The sequence below is a fragment of the Megalobrama amblycephala genome, linkage group LG16, assembly GCF_018812025.1.
Source record: "Megalobrama amblycephala isolate DHTTF-2021 linkage group LG16, ASM1881202v1, whole genome shotgun sequence".
Taxonomy (NCBI): domain Eukaryota; kingdom Metazoa; phylum Chordata; class Actinopteri; order Cypriniformes; family Xenocyprididae; genus Megalobrama; species Megalobrama amblycephala.
Window position 1 is genome coordinate 3,548,589 of NC_063059.1, and position 26,903 is coordinate 3,575,491.

The 26,903-nt window shown below is 36.6% G+C and overlaps 1 protein-coding gene across 1 annotated transcript in view; it reads right to left on the bottom strand.

Moving 5' to 3' along the window:
• Positions 1 to 26,903, bottom strand: part of pcp4b (Purkinje cell protein 4b) — a 37,882-nt gene that overhangs the window by 4,224 nt on the left and 6,755 nt on the right. Inside the window, exon 2 of the mRNA XM_048161708.1 lies at positions 5,146 to 5,197. Coding sequence (XP_048017665.1) covers positions 5,146 to 5,197 — 52 coding nt within the window. The remainder of the gene's footprint in view (positions 1 to 5,145; positions 5,198 to 26,903) is intronic.

Genomic DNA, 26,903 nt, shown 5'->3' on the forward strand with positions numbered 1-26,903 from the left:
CAAAGTACATCCTGTCTAAAACTTCCTGCAAGCTAAATGCACATGGTGTACAGAAGCCATCAGAATAAAATTCACTGGAGACACACATATATGTTTCCAGTCCAGTTCTTGTTTCCAGCTGCGCTCATGATTCACACCAAAGTTCCTCCTTCTGCCAAAAGCACAATAAATAATATTCGGGCAGATGCTATAGTAGTATTTTATATTCTTTTTATTTTATATTCACTGATAATTCACTGATCAGATAATGTTTTATTGTCATCACCAAGAGGCAGTGGGTTTCCTCATTATCATCATTATCAGACAAAAGCGAAAAATCTTCACTCAGGTGTTAGATGGCACATTCTGCTACAAATTGGTGTAACATTACTTCCTTGTAATCACATTACAGTAAAATGGCTCATATTGATTCAGAGAGAGAACTACGGTATGCAAAAATGTTTCTGTAATTTATAGGAAATGTATTAATAACTACTAACCAATATTTGGTGCCAAACTACTAGTGCTGTCTGGTTGCCTAATTGAAGGTCATTATTTTATTACTCTAGGATTTCAATAATATATCATTTAATTACAATTTTTATTGAATATTTATTGTTATCCAGAACATAAATTAGGGTTATAAAATGTAGGCAAATCAGACTCTGCTTGTAAGTTTTCGAAAACGTTGAACCTCATATAAAGTAAATGCAAAAAAAAGCAAATTTGTTTTTGTACAGCATGATTTTAAAAGAGTTTCAAGCTCTATTCATGACAGTACCAGATGTGAAGGTTATGTGTTGTATCGGTAAGAAATCACAGCTCAATAGTGAATACTGAAACACCACATTAATCTGTTGGAAAATTCAATAGCAATTTAAGCAAGGGAGGAGGAAAACCTTGACATAGACGTTAAGCACAGCGAGAGAGGAAAGATCTTTTAAATATACCTCTAGAGAGAGCAGGCCTCATGTTTCAGTCAATACATGAGAGCTATTCTCACTGTCTTCCTGTCTCTGTTTACACACATCAATGCTTATATCTCATTTGCTTGTATCTCACAATTCGGACTGTATAACTCACAATTGCAAGTTTATAACTCGCAATTCTAAAAAAAAATTCTCAGAATTGCGAGTTTATATCTTGAGTTTGCAAAAAACTTCAAAATTGCGAGATATAAACAAATAAAAAAAAAGGTAATAGTGACTATTTATCTCACAATTATGACTTTATTTTTTACAATTGTGAGTTTATAACTTTAGTGAGTACTTGTACTGAGTGCATGTACTTATGAGAATATCACATGTAATTCCCCAATTTAATGATTCCCAAGAAAGTATTTACTTTAATATATTTTCCATACCCTTTGGTATTAAGGTGCTTTCTCTCTTAATACATGAATGTTCTCTTTAGACCGACATTACATGCTGTCATTGGCTGAAGACACCTGTACAGTTTCTCTATATAGCTCCCTTCAGCCAAGCAGGATGACTAAAATTGTGTATTTGCATGCATATGATTGTGTAGTTTTGTGTATGAATGTCCTTGCTCTTGCTCTGCACATGAGTGGGTGGAAGCACATCAATGGCTTCAATAGTACTTTCTTCCCATCCTCCTAGAAACATTATGAGCTCCTGTATAGCTGGACATTCAATGCAGGGAAAGCAACTTTCCAGCAGTATTTGTCATATTAAATTAATGGCTAGCAACAAGCATTTTTTTTTTCAATATTATTTAAAAAAAAAAAAAAAAAAAAAGCATAAATATATTTAATAACATAAATGTGAGATGGGAATTGACTTCATAAATCCAATAAGCAGGGTTGGGAGGGTTACTTTTCAAATATATTCTGTTACAAATTACTTCCTAATAAAAGTATTCAGTAACATAATCCAAGCACCACAATATGAAAGTAATGTAATCTGATTACTTTTGGATTCCTTCAAGGTCACGTATGTAAATAAAGTCAAGTAAAAAGAAATATAATCAAAGTACTTTTATTTAATATGAATTTAAAATTAAAACTAATAAAAACTAGGCTATTAAAACTAAGCAATTGAGTCTTGTTTCACCAACTAGAGATTATGCAGCCCCGTATATATACAGTATTTATATAAAAAGGCTATACAGACATCTAGTGGCTACAGTATTGTATTGCAGAAGGTTTTATTTTCTATTTTTATTTCTTTAACATGTACAAGAAAAAAATAATTATAAACAACATTTAAAGTCTACACCATCTACATATTAGTCTATTTCAAAATACATGTTGATCAAGGCAGTGACCTTTCACTGACTTGACCCTGGGGCGTAAAGCCTAAAGTATACTTCACTTTTAATGCATACGCAAGGGTCAGCGTACAGTGCAGGTGACGCAAATTTCGTCATCAGTAGAGTACGCACACCACCGGATTTTTGTAACCGCGCGTACACACAGGTCACATATACGTATTTAATTGTTTTTGCAGTAATTAGTTTATCCACAAGGTGGCACCCGTGCCCTGGGGGCGTCGATTCACAAGGTAGTCAAATCGAGCAAAACTGCATAAACGAGAAGCTTTGCATGTGAGAGCAGAACACATGCAAGCTACAGCGACAATGGAGGCCTACATAGTAGGGCTGCACGATTAATCGGACGATTGGAAAAATAACACTGAAATGATTTGGCTTAGTGTGATTATGAAATCGCAAAGCTGCAACTATTTTTTATGCGCAGCTTGTCAATGAAGTATGGCTACAAATGCTAATTAATCTGAAAGCACTGCGAGTTTGAATCACTTATAATGTACATTTGAAAAAGCAACACGCGTCAAACATCTTTCCAGACATGAGAAGGATTTATGAACATCTTGTCCAACAAAAGACAACACTTAATAACATGTTTTTACTCCAAACTCACTCCATAACGACAGTTGAGCATCCTTCTGAGATTATGCGGCTTCTTACACAGAATAAGGCAGTCGTGTGTTTATTAGTCATGTTTAATCAATCAAATCATTTCAATCTTCTGTTTATTCAGCTACAGCGATAGTATGATTTCCTGGAATGACACGTGTTATCTTACTTCTGCGGCAGGGCATATTTGGAGTTCCTGCACAAGAGCGCCCTCTGGCTTTCAGATGGAGAAGCATTTACAACTGACCACAAAGCCATACAGCTCTGACAAGCTACGCATGAAATAATCACAGCGTTTGCCAAATTGCGTGCAATTTAATTATGATTTAATTGCGATTAATTGTGCAGCCCTACTACATAGACAAGAGATTGTGTGAAGAGGTTAGAAAGTACCCTCAACTCTAGCATGAAAGAATACAAAGATGTTTAAATGGGTTGTAATCCGTGGCAAGAGATTGCTCAAAACTGCGCATGTGTCGAACACATGTGTACGCATACAAGTCAAATGAAGTATACTTTCCAAGGCTGTGCGTTCGAACTGTGAGTGTACACTTAGCATACGCGTAAAAAAACGAAGTATACGCAGGGCTTTAGCAGTGGGAGTTCCCCTTTGTTGGGACTCTCATGTTAATTTCTACATTTTTTCAGCTCATTTTCCACTAGAAAACTTTAACAAAATTGCGATCATACAAGATATTAAATTTTAAATCACTAACAAACAGTAAATTTGAGCTTGGATGATTTCCGTGCTAGTCGTAACTTCAAATGTTTAAGTTGGATGTTGAGTTCTTGCTTAAAGAAACGTCTTCATACCAGAAAAGCTTAAAAAGTGTATGCTTAAAATAGTGTTGTGATGTCAAAATTGCTTTAAATGAATCCACTTGTAATCAATTTTTTTTTTTTTTTTTTACAAAAAGTAACTTTATTCTTAATTACTTTGTTTTTTCATGTAAATGTAACAAATTACAGTTACCAATTTTTTGTATCCTGATTACGTAACACCGTTACATGTATTAAGTTACACCCCAGCCCTGCCAACAAGAAATTAATTCTGAGAAGAACTCTACCATCATTTGTTTGCTTGATTTGATATTTTGCATCTAATGCATTGAAATTCAGACATTTCTATGTGGCTTTAGGGTACATTTACACTGTAACGATGTACTAAAAAACGGAAACGTTTTTCCTTTCGCTTGCAGACAACAACATTATCAAAAATTATCCCCGTTCACACAGATCCGCGAAAATGACTAAAAACACTTTATTACTCATGCCAGGCCAGTAGATGGCGATTTCACTTTGTAAAGAAACACTACACGCCTATAGACTAAACACATAATACACTTGCACATGATGGTACCATTTTCACAAATTTGCATTTTTGTTAGCATTTTCAAGCCCCCAAAATGCTGTTGTCATGAATGGCCAAAACAGATTTTCAGTGTTTTCAGTGTTGTGTAAATGACCCCTAAGTATCCAAATACTTTATGGGATCAAATACGGTATTTGGATTTAGCAGAAGCTTTTGAATTCACTATAATGTGTACTGTAGTATAAAACCATGCCTGATTTTAGAGAAGTTGGTGCTGCTAGCATTGCACTGTATTTATGTTCTCATGTCTAAAGCATCATCTGCAATAAGCATGCAATTCTGTGAAGATTCAAGCTTCAATGAAACCAGCTTCCTTTGAGATGCCGTTCTTGTCCAATAAGCTCTGTACCCAGCTCTCCCTGGGGCTTCAGCGTCCTCAAGAGCATTACTGCATCAGGTAGAAAACCAACAACAGAAAAACCCTCAAGTCTTTTGAGTCTGATTTAAGATGTATGGGCCAATTTGTTGGTTCAGATCCATTTAGTTGCCCTTTTCATAGGAGCGTGCAGCTAAAACGCTGGGGACCGTGTTCATTACTTCAACCCTTTTCTCTTTTTTGCCTTCTTCTTCAGTCTTTTTTTCATACACAAGCACAATTTTTTTTTTAAATGCTTACCAGACTCGTTCTTCCTTCACTGAGCACAGCGCAGAACATTTTTGTTTGGTGGGACACTTCAGGGAATACTTTAGAATGCTTATGCCTGAAGATTTCAGATGGGATACTGGGCTTTTCTGTACGCTTAAGGTTGTTTGGGGTAAACTCAAACATGATGAATCTCTTCTCTTCCAAGACAAAGATTTCCTGGGACATACCGTTTGTATTCACTGTAGAAGCTGCCGTAAAATGATTAAAGATCTATGATGTGTTCGATTTCGGGTGTGGAATATTGTCTCAGTACCTTGTGCCCCAGAGGTTTTGCTGTTGCCACCAGCTGCTCCGGATCCCTGCCTCTGTTGAAAGAAAAAGAAAATGAACTAAATGAAACTACTTTTCATAAAGCACTTTGAACAGTTACAAGCAAGCTGAAATCAATAGAGAGAAGGTTAACTACAAAATTTAAACTACAACATGGCCTAGCTGAATCTCAAAAGTCAAAAAAATCAATATCTAAAAGAATGTTTGTAGCATCATTTTTAGTTTATTTAGTTTATTTTGCCAGAGCAGAACTGTTTTGCAACACACAGCAGTGTTTAATTTCCGAATGAATCCGCGTTTTAAGCGAATCAATTGGGTGAACCAATGGCTGAGTCCGAAAACTGGAACATGCTGCCTTCTGAGGACAGATTTCAAGGTAGGAAGGCATCAAGGCACGTCCGAATCCCATGTTAGCTTCACTTCCTGTCTCATGAGATGCCTTCATCTGATCGATTCATGAAGGTATCATAGATGTATCCTTTGCTGCCTTTGATATCCCACAATCCTGTGCTTTCCATTCTGTGACAGTTGAGCTAGGAAAATAAAGATGGCGTCCGAAAGTTGCGTTTGCTGGTCAGTTTGACCAACATTTTCCACTTTTGATGTCATTTCTAGCGAGAAATGACTTGTAGTAAATAAATATTTATTTAGTTCTTACCAAAGCTCGTGCTATTTTGCTGTAGATCATTAAACAGTTATACTGCCTCAGAAATTTGTCCGAAATCATGAGGTGCCTTCATGCACAATGGCCTATTCATAAAGAGAGCCATTTACTTAATTCCTGAATGAATCAGCCATTTGAAAGAATCGAATGAATGATTCAATGACTTACTCATTTAGACATGTACCGCCACCTACTGCTAGTTTTAGTTACTAGAGTAACTAAACTTACTTAGAGTATCACTTCATAAAAATAAAAATAAAAAATAAAAAAAATCATATTTTGGGGATAGTTTGCCCGAAAATGAAAATTCAGTTATTTACATTTATTCACCCTCATGTAGTTTCAAACCTGAATGACTTTCTTTCTTTTGCGGAGCATAAAAGAAGATATTTTGAAGAATGTTGATAACAACTGTTTTGGTCTGTATAAGTATATATAAATACCAATTCAGATGGTTTCTGAAAGAAAATCATGGCCCTTGTAGCCTAAAAGTTTGTGTAATAAATGTTGAATCAAATAAAATATTTCTTTCTAAAGCTACGATTTGTAATATCTATTTGATGATTTTCTTATTTAACACAATAATGACTTTATATTATATTTTGGGGGTAATTTCTCAGCCAAATTTGACGTGAAATTAAATTGCGATTAATTTGAATAATTAATCAGACATCATGTAATTAATTCGATTAAAATTTTATATATATACACAGTACTGTGCAAAAGTCTTAGGCCACCATTAGGTGTTGTTTTAGCAATGATATAATGACCACATTTCTCAGTCTCTTTATTAGAATATAACCAGAAAATACAGTAAATTTATATGCAGTATTAAAAAACTAAAAATCTGAAAAAATAATAGCTTTTAGCTATATGCTATAGTGGCAAGTATTTAGTGACGTCCCCTTGAGCAACAGCAGGAACCGACTCTCTTAAACCTAAATGGGATGGAAAAGGACTGGAATGCCAAGAAAACTTTCAAAACTTGATGAGAAGTTTATCTCAGTTTCATTTTTGAGAAACTGGAAGAAGTCCAGGAGTTCACACTAAATACTGATTTTTTCTTGAAGAAACAATTTTGTTCAGATTTTTTTTTTTTTCATTTTGTGTACACATTTACTTTATTTTCTGTTTGTATCATAATAAAGAAACTGAAAAATAAAAATGGATGGTCATTAAAACATTGCTAAAACAAAAGAGCTTTATTCCAAATGTTATTAGTGTCTGATATCTTTTGAAGGGCTCTTAAAAACATGAAGGAATTTATACTTTTCCTTGTCTGCTGCCTTTGACATCCCACATTATGAAAAAAATCTCACATATTTTTCTTAAGAGAATGGCGTGTTCATGTCCTCAAAAAAGAAATTGCGAGGGGCTTCTTAGAAGTGTATGTTCTTTTAATATGTAACCAAATAAGAGAAGTTATATAACAATGAGATTATTAGAGGCCTGTGGTTTAAAAAGTAAGTGAAAATGCTGTTTATGACTATAATAGCTACAAATGGACTGAAATTCCAGAAATTCTAAACAAAAACCAAAAGTATAATTAAAAACAATGGGGGAGAGAAAAACATTAGCTGTCAATACAGATTTCAAGCTGAACAAACAAACATTCTATTTTAGATTTTTCTGTAACTTAGGCCAGGTCTTTAGGCAGGTTTGATTCTGCTTCGAATCAAATGCATAAATCAATTCATGAATTTTTGGCAGTAGCCTGTGAAAAAAAAAGATAGTTTGCTTTATGATCTTTTATATTCCACCAAACTGTGTGTTTGGCCCTGAATTCATATTCAGAAATATCATGAAAATGGGGTGCAGTTAAACAGCTGAGCGAGTGAGAAGGCATCGTCAAACATGTTTTCCCTGGGCACGTCCTCTCCTGCATTATTAACTGCACTTTCACTGAATTTCAAACAGTGTTTGTAGTGCTTTGATGTGAGGAGCTCAGGCAACCTGCATGTCCTTTCAGGCAAAGCAGAATGTTCAGCCAACACGAGCACTGAAATAACCCTCTGGACAACCACACTGTCGTCCTGTTTAATGCTTCCTTCCATTCTGTTTAATGAAAGCTTTCGTGCATTTAAATCATGTGACATAGACGGTCTAAAATAACTTTTTGCTTCACCTGCCGGAGTGTATAAATATTTATAAACGGTGGGGTGCTCCTGGTGATCCTTCTGTCAGATTATGCCCATCCAGAGAAAATGTTATTTGGCTGATATGTTTTATTATAAAATAAGGCCAATTTCACAGTATTGGGCTGATCTCGGTTCAGAGCTTGAGACTGTTAGCATTGCTTTTATGGGCACTCAAATGTGTGTGTGTATAGTCTAATCTAAGACGCATCTTTGTTTCTTAATTTTTAGTTGATTGATCTTGACAGATCTAATTAAAAACCTCTATGATCAGAAGCATATTAAAAAGCGCATAAATAAACTCATCAACTTTTAAGGCTTGATCGCCTTCCATTGTCATTTCCGTTGTGTGTCATCAATCTGGCAACCCGCTAGCTTTCAATATTGTATATTTTAAACTTCTTTAAACTGGAGTGCTGCTTTTTTAGAATGCAGTTTCCTGCACAAGATGCTGTAAAAATGGACCGAACGGACTATATCCTATATACAATATATCCTCATAAAGACCTCATTTCTAATAAGTAGAAAAACACAATTGGCAGTTCTTATAGAGTACATCCCGTACTATATGCACACCTCATATGAAACCATTTTGATGCAGCATTTTGGAGAAAAGTGTTTCACCACTTCAGAGGCCTATAAAGACCTAATTTCTAATAAGTAGAATAAATTAATGGTCAGTTTTCATAGGGGACATCCATACTATATGCACACCTCATATGAAAACATTTGAATTTATATTAGTCTAGTTGTTTTTGCTGTGGTGTTTTTATTAAAACCATTGGCAAAAGTTTCTCTTGTGTTCTGTAGGCAGCTGATTTTTGTTCATGTTATTATTTTTTTTTTTTTACCTTGTTGGAATTGAAACTAGGAATGGATAAGAATCAGAATCGATAAAATCCAAACGATACCCAACACTATTTATGAGGAATATAAAAAAAGGAGTGGGTGGATTTTCACCATTATACCATGGTTGTGTATACACACTGCCAACACACATTTATGTTCAAACACCATTGCTGCCTCCGAAATCTATTACTTATTTAGTTTGCAAAAAACAGTACGGCAACAGAGTAGTACAACCTGAATTCCGGAAATGTTGGGGTGTTTTTCAAATTTGAATAAAATGAAAACTAAAAGACTTTTAAATCACATGAGCCATTATTTTATTCACAATAGAACATAGATAACAAAACAAATGTTTAAACTGAGAACTTTTACAATTTTATCCACTAAATGAGCTCATTTCAAATTTGACGCCTGCTACAGGTCTCAAAAAAGTTGGGACGGGGGCATGTTTACCATGGTGTAGCATCTCCTCTTCTTTTCAAAACAGTGTGAAGATGTCTGGGCATCGAGGTTATGAGTTTGAGTCATGTTTGAGTTATGAGTCATTTTTGCCTGAAATAGGTTTCCAGCTGCTGAAGAGTTTGTGGTCATCTTTGACGTATTTTTCGTTTAAAGATGCACCAAATGTTCTCTATAGGTGTAAGATCTGGACTGCAGATAGGCCAATTCAGCACCCGGACTCTTCTACGATGAAGCCATGCTGTTGTAATAGCTGCAGTATGTGGTTTTGCATTGTCCTGCTGAAATACACAAGGCCTTCCCTGAAATAGACGTCGTCTGGAGGGGAGCATATGTTGCTCTAAAACCTTTATATACCTTTCAGCATTCATAGTGCCTTCCAAAACATGCAAGCTGCCCATACCGTATACACGTATGCACCCCCAAACCATCAGAGATGCTGGCTTTTGAACTGAACACTGATAACACGCTGGAAGGTCTCCCTCCTCTTTAGCCCGGAGGACACGGCGTTCGTGATTTCCAACAAGAATGTCAAATTTGGACACTTTTCCACTTTGAAACAGTCCATTTTAAATGAGCCTCGGCCCACAGGACATGATGGCGCTTCTGGACCATGTTCACATATGGCTTACTTTTTGCATGATAGAGCTTTAGTTGGCATCTGCAGATGGCACGGCGGATTGTGTTTACCGACAATGGTTTAGTTGGCATCTGCAGATGGCACGGCGGATTGTGTTTACCGACAGTGGTTTCTGGAAGTATTCCTGGGCCCATTTAGTAAAGTCATTGACACAATTATGCCGATGAGTGATGCAGTGTCGTCTGAGGGCCTGAAGACCACGGGCATCCAATAAAGGTCTTCGGCCTTGTCCCTTACACACAAAGATTTTTCCAGTTTCTCTGAATCTTTTGATGATGTTATGCACTGTAGATGATGAGATTTGCAAATCCTTTGAAATTTGATGTTGAGGAACATTGTTTTTAAAGTATTCCACAATCTTTTTACGCACTCTTTCACAGATTGGAGAGCCTCTGCCCATCTTTACTTCTGAGAGACTCTGCCTCTCTAAGACATCCCTTTTATAGCTAATCATGTTACAGACCTGATATCAGTTAATTTAATTAGTTGCTAGATGTTCTCCCAGCTGAATCTTTTCAAACTTTCTTGCTTTTTCAGCCATTTGTTGCCCCTGTGCCAACTTTTTTGAGACCTGTAGCAGGCATCAAATTTGAAATGAGCTCATTTAGTGGATAAAAGTGTAAAATTTCTCCCTTTAAACATTTGTTATGTTATCTATGCTCGATTGTGAATAAAATATTGGCTTGTGTGATTTTGAAAGTCTTTTAGTTTTCATTTTATTTCAAATTTAAAAAATGTCCCAACATTTCCGGAATTCGGGTTGTATGTCCAAATGCATAGTATTGGAAAAACAGCAAGTGAAAAGTACCAGGATGACCTACTACTTCCAGCAAGATTCTGAAGTGTGCATTCGATGGACACTTTATTATCCCATGAGGCCATGGGAGAGGATTTGTGAATGGCAGTGAAGCGACACAACCGTCATGTGACAGTATCAACATGGTTTTGGACTCAAATACAGGACTGACAACCGTATTCTGCTGCTGTGTGAATGTGGCCTTTGTCTTTCCCTTGGTGGTGACAACACCCAACCACTCATTTTAGCAATGCAGCATTTGGTTTGGGTAAAGTGAAGAATGCGTCTCTGAAGTCCCAAAGGTGCCCTTATGTAATTCAACCAGGCAGCAACACTGTGATGACCAATGGGAGCGCAGACAATGAAGCTGAATGAAGTGATCCATCACCTGATACAGTGTGATGCAGCAGGCAAATAAACACAGTAGTAACCAACAGTGCAGTGATTCAGTTACTGCCAGTGTGAATGTAGCTTTAAGGTTTCACAACCTCTAAAATCCTAATTTAACCCCTGCTTACTATTCACAATCACACCCACAATCATAGGACGCAGAGGTGTTTGTACTGAAGCAACAATCTGGGGGGAAAAACACCTTACAGTGACTGCAAAGCAATTCTAATTACGCTTTAAAAAGGAGAAACACACTCACACACAGACACACACTCCCCACAGGCTGCAGCCATAATCAAACCGCACTGCTGGCAATTACAGAGGACTTCTTTAGAGAATGTCAGACGCACATGCAATCTTGTTTCCACTCAGCACAGAGTCAGAAAAGACAATGTTCAAGGTAAACACGCTTCTTTTGTTGGCTTCTACTTGCACAACCACAGGAATCAAGAGCTGAGAGAGGCTCCTTCAGCAAAAACACAGTGTCACCGCTCAGAAAACCAATTATGCTGCTAAGGTCTCTGCGTTTGGAGGAAAGTGCTTTCTTTAGCATTTAAAACTTCAAATCAAGGTTGCTGCAATGTCTAGTTTTGCATAGAAATTGAAAAAAGCAATTACAATTACCTCTCTCTGAAGAGCAGAGATATCAAAAGCTTTTATTCAAAAGCTCTTCATATGTTACATATAGTAAAAAAAAAAATTAAATAAAATCCTGCACAGCAGTGTATTTAAGAAAGTTACAAAAACCTAACATTTTTTAGAATAGTTCTACTAATAATGACTCAAAAAATAACATATTTTTAGTACTAAAAAATAATATATGATAATATGAATATATTTATACACAAAAAAGTGCTAAAATGAGCCAAAGCAACACAATTCTTACACATTTGTTATCTTTCAAACCACTTAAATTGACATTACAAAATCCTTGTATGCTGGAACAATCATTTTTGTGAATCAATTGAAAGTGGACAGTGGATTGGGAGAGTTTGATAAAAATTGTATGTGTTGAAGTCTAAAGGTGTTTACTTGTTAGTGATCATGTATGTTTATTAGAAGAGTTTCAGGGGATATGTCAAATTTATTGAGGTTTACTTAATTCATTTAGTTTCTCAAGTTGATTAACATGTTTTGTGTGAATGAATTTGTTCTAGTCTTGCTGTATTGTTAGGAGCCCTGCACATGACATGCAAACAAAAAATACATGACAAATTAACAATTCGTTCTCTCATTTTAGTAAATCGTGGCCACAAATTAAGAATTTGTTCCCATAACTTCATTTATTTGTTCATTTTAGTAAATCATGCCCACAGTGAACTAATTTGTCACCTTTATTTTGATTTATCTAAAACAAGGGAACCAACTATTATAACATGGCCACAATTTAGTAAAACGAGGGAACTCATACTTTACTTACAATGAGGGAATGAATTAGTAAAAGGTGTTGACGTACAGTATTAGTAAGTTGTGATTTTGTTTTTTGTGTTTTCACGATATACATCTTTTTTTCCCCCACATGTTCTGTAGTATGGACCTTAAGTTCACTGAACAAATTTTTTGGGGGGTGAAAATATATATATTGTTGAAACTGCACATTAAAATTCATTTGGTTATAGTTACTTATTGCGTTAGGTATCATCAACTAACAATGAACACTTTTTACAGTATTTAATGTTAGTAAAAAGAAACCTAATTCAAAAATACTGTTGTTCATTGTTGATTCATCCAACTTGAAATGTTCAAATGTATATGTAAAAACTTTACAGTAGATAATAAATACTGTAAATGTATTGTTCATCAATAGATTACGATACCTAATGCAATAACTAGTCTTAACGAATGTTATTAATAAATTGAACACAATTACTTATTATTATTATTATTAAATTATTTATTATTAGGGGTGTAACAGTACACAAACATGATGGTATGTACCTCGCCATTAAATTGACGGTTCGGTACGGGTTCGGTACAGTGGTGGGAAGAAAACTAAACATAAAATTGCTTCTTTTTTCTTCTTTTTATATATAATTTAGATATAATAATCAACACTTAAATACAAAAAAAACATGTAAATTGCACATAAGGCAGGTTTTGCATTAACTTCTAAATCTAATTATAAAATTATTACTCCAATTCATTTTTGAAATATAATCATTTACACAGTTACTGTCATAACTTAATTTCGTGACAAATTTATTTAAACATATATTAAATAAGACATTACTAACAGGTAAAGTAAATATAATGAACATATAAGCTAATATAGTGCATATATTTAGTGAAATGCTCCCCTCTAGAGCTCATTTCTCTAGTAAACTAACATACTGTGGCCACTAAATGACTTGCCTGAGGTAACTGTAATGCTATTCTCAAGCTGTTTTATTGATGTCTTTCCAAGGATTAAATCCCCTTTGGATGCAAGGGAAGGATACACCTGTGTGTCCTCGCTCATGACTCTTCAGAAAGCTTTCTCGCTCCTCATTCCTCGCCTCCTCGCGGTGCAATTTGAGAATTGAGATGTCCTTCAATATGGCTGAGTTCGATCAGTTTCCAGGTCAAGATTTTCGGTTAACATATTCTACACACAAAGCTACTGTATAAATTGGCTTTGAAAGACTAGCCTATGTATAGCACCCAAGTCATTTGAACTACATTTATGGTACTTTAAAGCTCAAAGTATACTTCATTTTTTTATGTGTATGCTGGCATATGTGTACAGTCAAACGCGTAGCCTTTCAAAGTATAATTAATTTAATAGTGGGGCTTAAGCGTGCATGTTTGGGGTTTTGTTTGTTTTGAGCTTTGAAATGTGAATCACTTTTCATTCTATGGAAAAGGGCAGCTCGGACATTCTGCTTAACATTTTTCCTTTTGTGTTCCACACCGGAAACAATGGAAAGGTTTTAAATGAATTCTTTTGAATCATCACCCCAAACACTCAGCATCTCTCATCTCAGATGTATTCGGTAACAACACTTCTTTGGTTCTTTGTGGCTAGCTGTGCGTCGCAGCTGTTTTGTGACCATCATGCGAGAATCAGCGTTGAAGCGTCTGTTGGAACAGCAGAGCCCCAGAGACCATTTCCTCGGGCTGCTGCTTGCTCAAAACCATGGAAGACTGGCAGATTTTCCTGCCATAAATATTAAATGCTTGACATTGATGCTTGATGGCCTCTCCTAGATAGCTTACTTGGCACGACAAGGTTGTGCAATTTACACGCATGACGGGTTTGTTTTGAAGTTAGCACCTTCAGTCTTAACCTCTCGTCTTCTCATAGACGCCAAACCTGCCTCATACATAAAAGGAAAACTGGGGGAAAAAATTGTTTATATGGAACCCAAACTAGACCATGTAAATACAATATATATTTATCTTAAAGGGATAGTTCACCCAAAAATGAAAATCCCATAATTTACTCACCCTCAAGCCATCCTAAGTGTGTATGACTTTCTTCTTTCAGTCAAACATAATCAGAGATATATTAATAAATATTCTGGCTCTTCCAAGATTTATAATGGAAGTGAATAGAGGATGAGATTTTGAAGACCAAAAAAGCACATCCACCCATCATAAAAGTAATCCATACGACTCCAGGGGGTTAATAAAGGCCTTCTGAAGTGAAGTGATGCATTTGTGTAAAAAAAATATCCATATTTATAACTTTATAAACTAGAATCTCTAGCTTCCATACACAAGTCAATTCCAGCGGAAGAGTGAACTTTGACCTGACGCAAAATGTATTGATGAACGCTGAAGCGCAGTGGATAGAGCAAAACAAAACAAAACACCAAACATGAATTAGAAGTCTAAATTTCTAGAATTTTTAAAGAGAAATGTGGGAGGTGCTTGAGTTTGTTGTCCAGTCTTATTTGTTTGAACTGCGAGAGGCGTCTACTCTTACCTGAGCTTATGCTACTCCTACATCCTACGTCATACGCCGAACTCTCGTGAACACGCGGATGGACGTAACCGGAAGATAGTGATTATAGTATCTACGAACTGTGTTACAAACTCTGATTGTGTTTGAAAGAAGAAAGCCATATACTACGGCTCTAAAAAAAAAACCTGCTGTTTGTTTGACAACACAGCAACTTTGGTTCAAGCAAAGGTGAGTTTGGAATGGGACAATCTGTCTGATGGAACAATCAAAACAAAAAAATGTTACTTTTTGGTCATGCTAGTCACCAATATACATTTACAGCTTTCAGATGTTTAATATTTTTGCAATTTTGCAAAAACATTATGATGTGGTAAGCAAATCTCACTGCGTCTTTACATTATTTCTCTGCACTAAAAGATCAATCTGTACTAGACAATATTCTGGAGCTACCAAAGTCTTAATGACCAAATTTCTAATAGCATAGTTTGATGATAAAAGCATAGTTAGTTTCTAAATTAGAGAGAATGTTAAGGAAAAAAAATCAAACATAAGGTCATGGCGAATATAAGAGAAGTAACTGAATCAACACTTTTTAAAGGGGTCATGACATGAGAAATCAAATTTTCCATGATTCTTTGACATATGAGGTCTTTGTACAATTAAAACATCCTGCAAGTCTCATGATTTAAAATATCCTCCTCATTATAAACAGAGGATTTATGTAATCAAGCTCCAACAAGGGCTCGATTTGATATTACAGGATCTGTGACGTCACACAGGCAAATACATTTGTATATGACTGCCTCCAGAGCAAGATATCATCGAATACATCACTGCACCATAGGCCCGGCCCACTGGCGTTCAGTAGATTAATGGCTGACACTTCCCAACACTAGATGTGAGTCACGTAAAAAAGCAGTCAGAACCCATTATAATCGTTAATGCTATCTACAGTGATACAGTATACAGATGTGTTCAGTTTCTGAAGTCATTATAATCACTGACGCTGTCTACGCTGATACAGTATACAGATGTGCGTTCAGTTTCTGAAGTCATTATAATCAGTGACGCTGTCTACGCTGATACATTATACAGATGTGTTCAGTTTCTGACGTCATTATAATCACTGACGCTGTCTACGCTGATACAGTATACAGATGTGTTCAGTTTCTGAAGTCATTATAATGACTGACGCTGTCTACGCTGATACAGTATACAGATGTGTGTTCAGTTTCTGAAGTCATTATAATCAGTGACGCTGTCTACGCTGATACAGTATACAGATGTGTTCAGTTTCTGAAGTCATTATAATGACTGACGCTATCTACGCTGATACAGTATACAGATGTGTTCAGTTTCTGACGTCATTATAATCACTGACGCTGTCTACGCTGATACAGTATACAGATGTGTTCAGTTTCTGACGTCATTATAATCACTGACGCTGTCTACGCTGATACAGTATACAGATGTGTTCAGTTTCTGACGTCATTATAATCACTGACGCTGTCTACGCTGATACAGTATACAGATGTGTTCAGTTTCTGACGTCATTATAATGACTGACGCTGTCTACGCTGATACAGTATACAGATGTGTTCAGTTTCTGACGTCATTATAATCACTGACGCTGTCTACGCTGATACAGTATACAGATGTGTTCAGTTTCTGACGTCATTATAATGACTGACGCTGTCTACGCTGATACAGTATACAGATGTGTTCAGTTTCTGAAGTCATTATAATCACTGACGCTGTCTACGCTGATACAGTATACAGATGTGTTCAGTTTCTGACGTCATTATAATCACTGACGCTGTCTACGCTGATACATTATACAGATGTGTTCAGTTTCTGAAGTCATTATAATCACTGACGCTGTCTACGCTGATACAGTATACAGATGTGTTCAGTTTCTGAAGTCATTATAATCACTGACGCTGTCTACGCTGATACATTATACAGATGTGTTCAGTTTCTGAAGTCATTATAATCACTGACGCTGTCTACGCTGATACAGTATACAGATGTGCGTTCAGTTTCTGAAGTCATTATAATCACTGACGCTGTCTACGCTGATACATTATACAGATGTGTTCAGTTTCTGAAGTCATTATAATCACTGACGCTGTCTACGCTGATACAGTATACAGATGTGTTCAGTTTCTGAAGTCATTATAATGACTGACGCTGTCTACGCTGATACAGTATACAGATGTGTTCCGTTTCTGACGTCATTATAATGACTGACGCTATCTACGCTGATACAGTATACAGATGTGCGTTCGGTTTCTGAAGTCATTATAATCACTGACGCTGTCTACGCTGATACAGTATACAGATGTGTTCGGTTTCTGAAGTCATTATAATCACTGACGCTGTCTACGCTGATACAGTATACAGATGTGCGTTCGGTTTCTGAAGTCATTATAATCACTGACGCTGTCTACGCTGATACAGTATACAGATGTGTTCAGTTTCTGAAGTCATTATAATGACTGACGCTGTCTACGCTGATACAGTATACAGATGTGTTCCGTTTCTGACGTCATTATAATGACTGACGCTGTCTACGCTGATACAGTATACAGATGTGTTCAGTTTCTGACGTCATTATAATCACTGACGCTGTCTACGCTGATACAGTATACAGATGTGTTCAGTTTCTGAAGTCATTATAATCACTGACGCTGTCTACGCTGATACAGTATACAGATGTGTTCAGTTTCTGAAGTCATTATAATGACTGACGCTGTCTACGCTGATACAGTATACAGATGTGTTCCGTTTCTGACGTCATTATAATGACTGACGCTGTCTACGCTGATACAGTATACAGATGTGTTCAGTTTCTGACGTCATTATAATCACTGACGCTGTCTACGCTGATACAGTATACAGATGTGCGTTCGGTTTCTGAAGTCATTATAATCACTGACGCTGTCTACGCTGATACAGTATACAGATGTGTTCAGTTTCTGAAGTCATTATAATCACTGACGCTGTCTACGCTGATACAGTATACAGATGTGCGTTCGGTTTCTGAAGTCATTATAATCACTGACGCTGTCTACGCTGATACAGTATACAGATGTGTTCGGTTTCTGAAGTCATTATAATCAGTGACGCTGTCTACGCTGATACAGTATACAGATGTGTGTTCAGTTTCTGAAGTCATTATAATCACTGACGCTGTCTACGCTGATACAGTATACAGATGTGTTCGGTTTCTGAAGTCATTATAATCAGTGACGCTGTCTACGCTGATACAGTATACAGATGTGCGTTCAGTTTCTGACATATTCCACACACTTGAGTCTGTCAACAACAGGACAAATGATAGGGTGAAAGAACTCTTTGACAAGTCCTCTTTAAACAGCTAATTTTTTAATGGCTTCCCGGATCTAACAAAGGTTTGTTCGGAGCATCTGACTGCAGATTGTTTTGTAAACAAGGCACAGTATAATTGAGTTCGCAATGACATTTTTGTTGAAAGATGAAGCAGCCTTGGCTCTGACAGCAAACCATAAGTAAACAATTTGATAATGTAATTTTTCCATTTATATAGTTCAAAAAGTGAACATTAAAAAATAAAAAAAAAACATTTAAAAATTCATGACAAGACAAAATCAATATATCAAAAGATGCTAAAATGCCAGGAAACAGAACCAAAAACAAACAAGTAGCCCTAATATATTTCCACATATTATTGATATATCATCCTTGTTTCAACCATGTTAAAGTGAGTCCCTGTTCTTTCCGCATTTTGAGATCTGTGTACAGCAGCGACTGAGACGATATACTGAAGTACTAATGAAATGTGAAGTGCTCTCCATTATAAGAATATAAATTCAAGGCAAAAACATGCTGAGTGATTCTGAAGGTCACAAAAAAAAAACTTGTTTGCCAAGCTTTATTCATCAGTAAATTAAATAAAAATGTTGTTTTTGATCTTTTCTTCTTTTTTTTTTTTTTTTTTTTTTGCAGTTTTCAGTATTTGTTTCAGTCTCTTCTTAGTTTTCAGATACTGATGAGATCAGATATTTGCAATGTATTTTGCTTCATCCCTGGACATACAGTGTTTGTGTGGGTTTGGGTGAATAAAGCCATGTACAGTATACACTGTACGTTACATTGGGTGTTAATAAATAAGTTTCCCTTTCCCTTTAAAGTTGTATATGAAGTTAACTTTCACATTTCCAGTTTGTATTCTGCTAAATTTAATGATCAGAATCTAAAGTCAGTAAATTTGTGAAGATGAAATGTGTCGTCAGTTGTAACTGTTGAATTATGGAATTATGGGCTGAATAAATAAATGATTCCCCACAGCCATTGTAGTGCTATTTTAGGAGCTTGTATATTGCACAGTCTACAGAACTTCTGCATGGCTTTCACTGTGAATTAAGAGTTCAAGGAAGACGTGGAAATAGGCCACAAACTCAAACAGCGTTCGGATTATTGCAAGAGCAAGTTCCATTTTGTGCGAGAAGAAATTATTTTGAGCTAAAGCTCCTTAAAAACAGCCAGAGGAGAGACAACAGACATGAAAGTTGTTACATGTCTAGTAATCTTTATTTATATAATACGGTTAGTTCTTGTTCTCGATTCTGATTGGTCAATGGCTGTGTTTTATTCACGAATCACGATAAAAAACGGTTCTGTGTATCACTGCACAACACCCTTAGCAATGTAAACATATGTTTGTTCTCATTGATATTGTTCATTGAAGCTTACTGTATTATAGTAGAGCATTGTGAGAGAGAGAGATTGAGTGAGCGAGTTTACCTGCATTTAGATACAGCGGTTTCCTTCAGGTCAGTCCTATGTTCATAATAAAAAAATCCATTTGAATGTCCACTGCGATATCTTGTGTTGTTTTAACAGTTAATGTGTTTCCCCATGCCCTGACACTGACAGCGCTAGTCAAAGCATTTGTCAGTTGCGGTTCACAAGTTTCGGTCCTTTCAATGCAAAAGTCTTCGCTACTGACTGACTCAATCATAAAGACAGTCTTTGCCGGCATCTAATGGCGTAATAATGTAACTTATTTTGCTGTTCACATTCAGGGACTAGTTTTTTTTTTTTATTTAGTTGCTTTTAGTGGTTTTACTTCATGAAAGTTGAATTGATTTTTTTTGGGGGGGGGGGGCTTTAATATTTGTATCACATGGTAACCATGTTATTAAAGCAATAAGCCCCGTGGTTTACAGTTAATTTATAACAGCTAAAGGGCATTGTGAGGTGTTTTATTACATGATAGGGAAGGTGAGCTCTGTAGACAGCAGGTTTTGCAACATAGCTAGACTGTTCTGTTTTTTGTGATAAAAACAACAGATTGAGAGGGAAATCATCCACTGAGCTCTTGTGTTCTCGGGGCATTGAAGCAAAGTTTAAGTTTAAGATGAACGAGATCTCTTGACAGATATCAGCTGTCACAGGTGATTTATGAGCAGTCTGTCAGGTGATCCGAGGCTGAAACCACAAAGCAATGTTTCACTTCCTCAATGCCTCGCTCCTGCTGTTACCAGATCCCCAGTCTTACATTACATCTTAACTTCTCCTTTGACACAGTCAACTAACTTGAAACGCCATCGCCTCTCTTTGATTTAGACAGTTTTGAAATTTAACAATAGGCAACTAATTATCAACATTAACACACAATGATCAGGTGTCCATGTTTTCAAAGGAAAGTCCCAGTTTGTGTTTTTTAAAAATAGTTGAAGCTGATGTTCATTGAGGTTGTTAGGTGTCTTGTCGAGCTGCTAGCAAAGTCTGCATTGCAAACCGGTAAGGCCTGTATTGTAATAAAAGGCCTTAAATTAATTACTTAGCAATTTTAGTTCTCTCTGAATTGTATTTAATCGAAAATAACTTAATAAGGTGCATCAAAAAAATGTATTGCTTTGCATCTAACGCATCGATAAATAGAGAGGAAATCACATTAATTAATTGTTTCTGTCTGTGTTCACACATTTTGTATGATGATATCATGTCGATGAGCATCAGGGGACTGAATGTTACACAAGTTACTCCAAACAGTCTGTAAAGTTCTGTATGGTTCATCACAGTAGGGTACCACGCGGCTAAAGGTGCATCAGGGTAAAAAGCGCATTAACCACTTAACCACTGTATGGCACAAAAACTAGCCGCAGCACTTTCCTAAACATAGATAGAACAAGAGCTTGGACGAGAATTTGTGTGGAACGCTCCGATAGGAAGGATCTAATCTTCCTAATGTCATATAAGGCAAATCTGCATGACCAGGCCGTTGTAGCGATATGATCTGTGAAGTTTAAACGATCATCAATCACAACTCCAAGGTTCCTGGCTGTCCTGGAAGGAGTAATGGTTGACGAACCTAACACATAACATGACACAATGATATTTTACCATATAACATAGTGTTACCATTTGATACCATCAATGAAACAGCAACATTAAAAGGGTAGGAGTGATATTTCACAATCCTACAAGGACCATACATGTTTTATTTACCTTTTTATTTTTGTGAATACCTCAACAAATGCCTCTTTGTAGCCATTTTAAACTGTAATCATTGTCACAAGTGTATATCTTCATTTCGTTCCCACCACAACACAATAAATTGTACTTTTATTAAACCTTTGAAAATAATAAAAACATAACATTATTCAAAAATAATATTATTAATAGCAAATTGCAGTAACACTTTGGACGCTATCATACACCCGGCCCAATATGATGGCAGGCGCGACGCAAGTGTTTTTTGCTAGTTTCAGCCTGACGCAGTTATCGTTTTCACGTCCAGCACCACGTTGTTTAAACAGCAAATGCACTCATGTCCATCTGTTCACCCAAGGGTGTGCTGGTCTGAAAACAAGGTTTGTTCAGGTGCATTGTTGGCGTGTTGCTATTTTGAGGCAACTGAAAATGTCTGCACCATTGACCAGCAAAAACCTGGTCTAAAGTCAATTAGTAATATGCACTTATATGCGGGTGCACAACAAGCGTATACTCTCTGCTTGTTACACACACACGCACGCACAGCAGCACACAAACATTTTTAAATATTAAAAATAAAAGGATTCCTCTTGGGAGAAGCGTTCATACTTTCCGCCTGCAAATTCCGCCATGTAAATAGCGAATCCACAATGGCGCGAACGCAACTGGCTTTTAAAGGAGATGAGACTCTGATTGGTTTATTGCACGTAATGCCCAAAACACATCCATGACTAGGGTTGGGTATCGTTTGAATTTGAACGATTCCGATTCCGATTTCGATTCCTTGTTTCGATTCCGGTTCCTAACGATTCTCGATTCCGATTCTTTTAAGAGGCAGGGTCAAAAAAAGTTTAGGATATTTTAAATGAGCTAGCTAACCAACGGTCTTTCTGAAGGAAAAAGTCTGACCTTCTCCTTCAATTTAAATTCTTTGAACTTTTTACTTTTTATGAACTTTACTATGAATTTCTCACAGGGCTGTTTTCAACTACAATATAAATATCAAATCTATGAACTTGAATATAAATATTATAAATTATGAATATATTGAAAACACATTTACACATGAGTGTATGGCTGCATTTACACTGCAAGTCTTAATGCACAAATCCGATCTTTTGACCATATCCGATTTTTTGGCCAGTGTGTTTACACTCACTTTAGACGCGACTGGTATCGATATCTGTGTTTACATTAGGCTACTTCCTGCCCCAAAATGATCGTCACTGATAGTTTTAAATGCACATAGTAGATCCTCGGGTTTTGAATGGCCGTGCTATTAAAATTATTTATATAATTCATGGAGTGGCCATGATTAGCCTGTCAGAATGGATAAGTTAACAGCTGTCATGGATGTATTGCAGCGCGAATTCTGACTGAACGGATATAGACCGGAAAATAAAGGTAATTTGTGTTTGATATTTTATCTACATTTATTAGTTTTAGAATTCCGTTTTTTGAATGAATTCGAGCGAGCAAGGGAGAGAGCGCGCGCGTGCGAAGCTGCTGAATATATGTGTGTGCGCAATTTCTTTCATAAGACAAAGTTCCCACATTAATATTGAGCTGCAAATTTTTAGTGCGAGTGCATACATGCACGTCTGCTTCATAATACAACATTGAAGCTATATTTTAGTGAGCAAACGTGCCGCCCTCGCCGTTTGATGGCTTGGAATTACAATAGGAATCGGATATGCGTGTTTAGACGTAGGTCGCATGTTCAGAGATCGGATATGTATCGGATTTAAAACCACATTTGGAAGTGGCTCAGATCGGATACGAAAAAATCGGATCTCGTGTGGATTGCCAGGCTGGGGGTCAGAGCCAGAGGAAGAGGCAGCGGAGGACGGTCAGCGCAGCGCATCAAAGAGATTTAGCCTATTTATTTCTACTCCATGAACTCGGAGGTGCTTTATCATGTTCGACGTGCACCCTCCTATGCACGAAACAATCTTGCCGCAAATGTTGCATTTTGCCGAGATTTCGTTCTATTTAGAAAATTGAAGCCACACTTTGGACCGCCGACGCACGCTATCCATGTTCGGCTCGCTCGGTTATGCCAACACTTTCGGTGGACGCTTCTTCGTTGGTGTTAAGCGGTTTCTTCTTCCAGTCGGCGGACTGGGAATCGAAACTAGGAATCGAAATTTAAACTTTTGAACGATTCCGGGAAAATCGCAAAGCTAGTCCCGGTTCCAATCGATACTCGATACTCGATACCCAAGCCTATCCATGACTCATTAAGAGTCTAGGAACAACCCTTTTAGACCATGCACCTGGCACGCTGTCATTAAACTAGCAAAAATGGATTCGGACACGCCCTAAGTGCACCGGCGCTTCAGACCATGCGCTGAATGGTGCTGAATTTTCAGTGGGCGTAACTGCGGTGAGTCCAGCCAACTGTGACGTCACATGCATACCCTCTATACATGACCCTACAGCAAACCCACTGCCTGTGAACAAGTGCAGCAAAGCACTAAATCATTTAAAAAAATGTGCTAAACTCACATTTCAAATAACATACTTCAAATGAGCAATAAAATCTTACATTAATGGATTTTTTTGACATTGTTTCTTACCTTTAATCTTTCAGGTTGGTCCAGCCAATGTGCACAATGTGACAATTGGCTCTTTTATTTGGAAGGCGGGACTTACTAGAGCAGCCATATTGGGTGTTACAATACTTTGTCCAAAAACTTGACTAACATTAGCAGTGGAGCACAGTGGAAAAGCATGCAAATTAATTAATAAATCTTATTTTATAATGTAAGCTACAGAGCATTTCTTATAAATAACAGTCTAAATCAATCAGGCTAGCACGCCGTCTCTAGTGAGGTGAGATTTATTTATAGTGTTTCTACCCAGTTTATTGTTCAATTGACTAAATGTTCTGCTATCACCTTTCAATTCACTTCTCACCATCAAGGGGCTTAATAAAGTTGTCAGTTTGTTTTATCGATTTCATTTACAGATTTACATTGCATGTGCAAGATGCTGTACAGTCGGCAGGGAATCTTATAAACCCTGATGCAATTGATGAATACTGCTTCAGTAATCAAAGCAAAACTAACACATTACAGGGGCAATTTATTCTTATAACAACACTTAGCCTGTCGGTCTGCGAGTGTGTGTGATTTGTGACCCTTTTACTGAAGTAAATGACCATTCAAATATTCATAGCTTTTTTGATGTACATCCTGCTGTCACCATGCTATAATATGGAAAGCAGCATCTAATAAACATAGCAAATATTATAGAACCAGCTCTGTGAATATGCTTTGGTCCTTGTTCTTTAGACATCTTTCATTTGATTATGGGAGCTGTGAAAGTGGAATCATGGGAAAGTTTGCACTTTAACATAAAATTAGTGTGGTTACAAAACTTAAAATTAAAGTAAAAGCACATCTTTCCTCAATAAGCCGCGTGATTTGAAGCATCATTCATGTGCGTAGTACAGATGGTCCAGGAATTGTAAGACTTAGGGTTAAGGGTTTGTACAAATCACTAACCTTCAGTATGAGCAATAGTTATAGTGATACTTGCCTTCACAAGCACCACTGCAACGTTCACATAATCCAGCTTGGATAACAAAACTGTTTGCTTAAGCTTCTTAATATGCTGATGTGTTGATGCCTTCGGCCAAACGAAAAATTTACTGCAGCTTTGCCCTGAAGCAGGGCTACTTCATTTGCAAATGTTCAAAGACACAGCTTATGCTTTTCCAGATTTAAGAGAAGAGGAAATATCCAAAATAACACAACAGTGATTTCTTAGCTTGTAACTGGAAAAAGAGAACTTTACATTTGAACTTACATTTCATACTATTATTATCTCACACATTTTTTTAAAACTCTTACGTCGGTCTAGATTTTTGTTTATGTTTCATGTTTTTCAAGTCATGACTTTTATTTCTCCCGCTTGTTTCTCATGTCATGTTTTTATTGGTTCATTTCCTTGTGATCTTGTTATCAGTTCTGTTTTGTGCTTACTCGGTATAGTTCACCCAAAAATGAAAATTACCCCATACTTTACTCACCCTCAAGCCATCCTAGATGTATATGACTATCTTCTTTCAGTCAAACACAATCGGAGCTATATTAAAATTTATTCTGGCTCTTCCAAGCTTTATAATGGGAGAGAAGAGTAACAGAGATTCTGAAGCCAAAAAAAATCACATCCATCCATCATAAAAGTAATCCAGGGGGTTAATAAAGGCCTTCTGAAGTGAAGCGATGCATTTTTGTGAGAAAAATATCCATATTTACAACTTTATAGGCTATAATCACTGGCTTCTGGTACACAGTTAAATCAACTCTGCTCAGATTACATATGGTCCCTCACTATACAGTGTTAAAGTAACACTGAAGCAGAGGTAAAGTTAATGAGATAATTAAGTGATTAAGTTATGATTGAACATTAGTGATGAACACCTGCTGTTAACAAGCATAATCACTGAAGAGAAACACAATAACTACAAAGGACTTCCAGCCACAGCCTTAGATGAAATCAACTGAAGATAAAAGACATTAAATCTCTCAAGATCTGATTCAACAACTCCACAAAGAGCATATTATCTCATTAACTTTAACTCTGCTTCAGGGTTATATTAACTCTTATGTAGAGAGGGACCATATGTTCTCTGAGCAGAGTTGATTTAACTCACGAGAGTTTGTGGATGACGTAGGATGTAGGAGTAGCGTAATCTTAGGTGAGAGTAGACACCTCTCGCGGTTCAAACAAATAAGACTGGACAACAAACTCAAGCTCCTCCCACATTTCTCTTTAGAAATTCTCCTTTTAGACTTCTAATTCGTGACCGGTGTTTTGTTTTGCTCTATCGTCGGCTTCCGCGTTCATCAATACATCATGCGTCAGGTCAAAGTTCACTGTTGCCTCTGGCTTGCTTAGTCGGGAGTGTTGGAATTATATTACTTTTTGCTTTTTTAGTAACTAGTAGTAGTTCCCAGCGTGATTTTTTTAAGGCAATCATTATTTTAGAACATTATTAGAACGTATTAATTCACACTATGACAGACAGTATCGCGTTTATTTCATTTTTTTCTTTTTTATTCAAAATATTCACAAACTTGTTAACTATATCATGAATTAAATATATTCAGATTGTCAAATATGTGGAAGTGAATGTGTTTTGTCATTTAAACACGTTTATAATGATCATGTTAGTTGGTATAACGCGCCATGAGTTTGCACCGCAATTCAGAGGATCTTAACATTTTTTCCAAAAGTGGCGGGTGAACTGGGAGAAGAGAGTAAACTTTATTGTTTCATACACAATGTGTCTGATATGAATAAAACACTTTGTTAAATTATAATTAAAAGGATAATTGATTCCATATCGGTGTATGGAATTTGCATTTAACAAACTATAAATGTCTTTTTTATATATAGCCTAGTACTTCACTTAAATGTCTGAAACCTCAA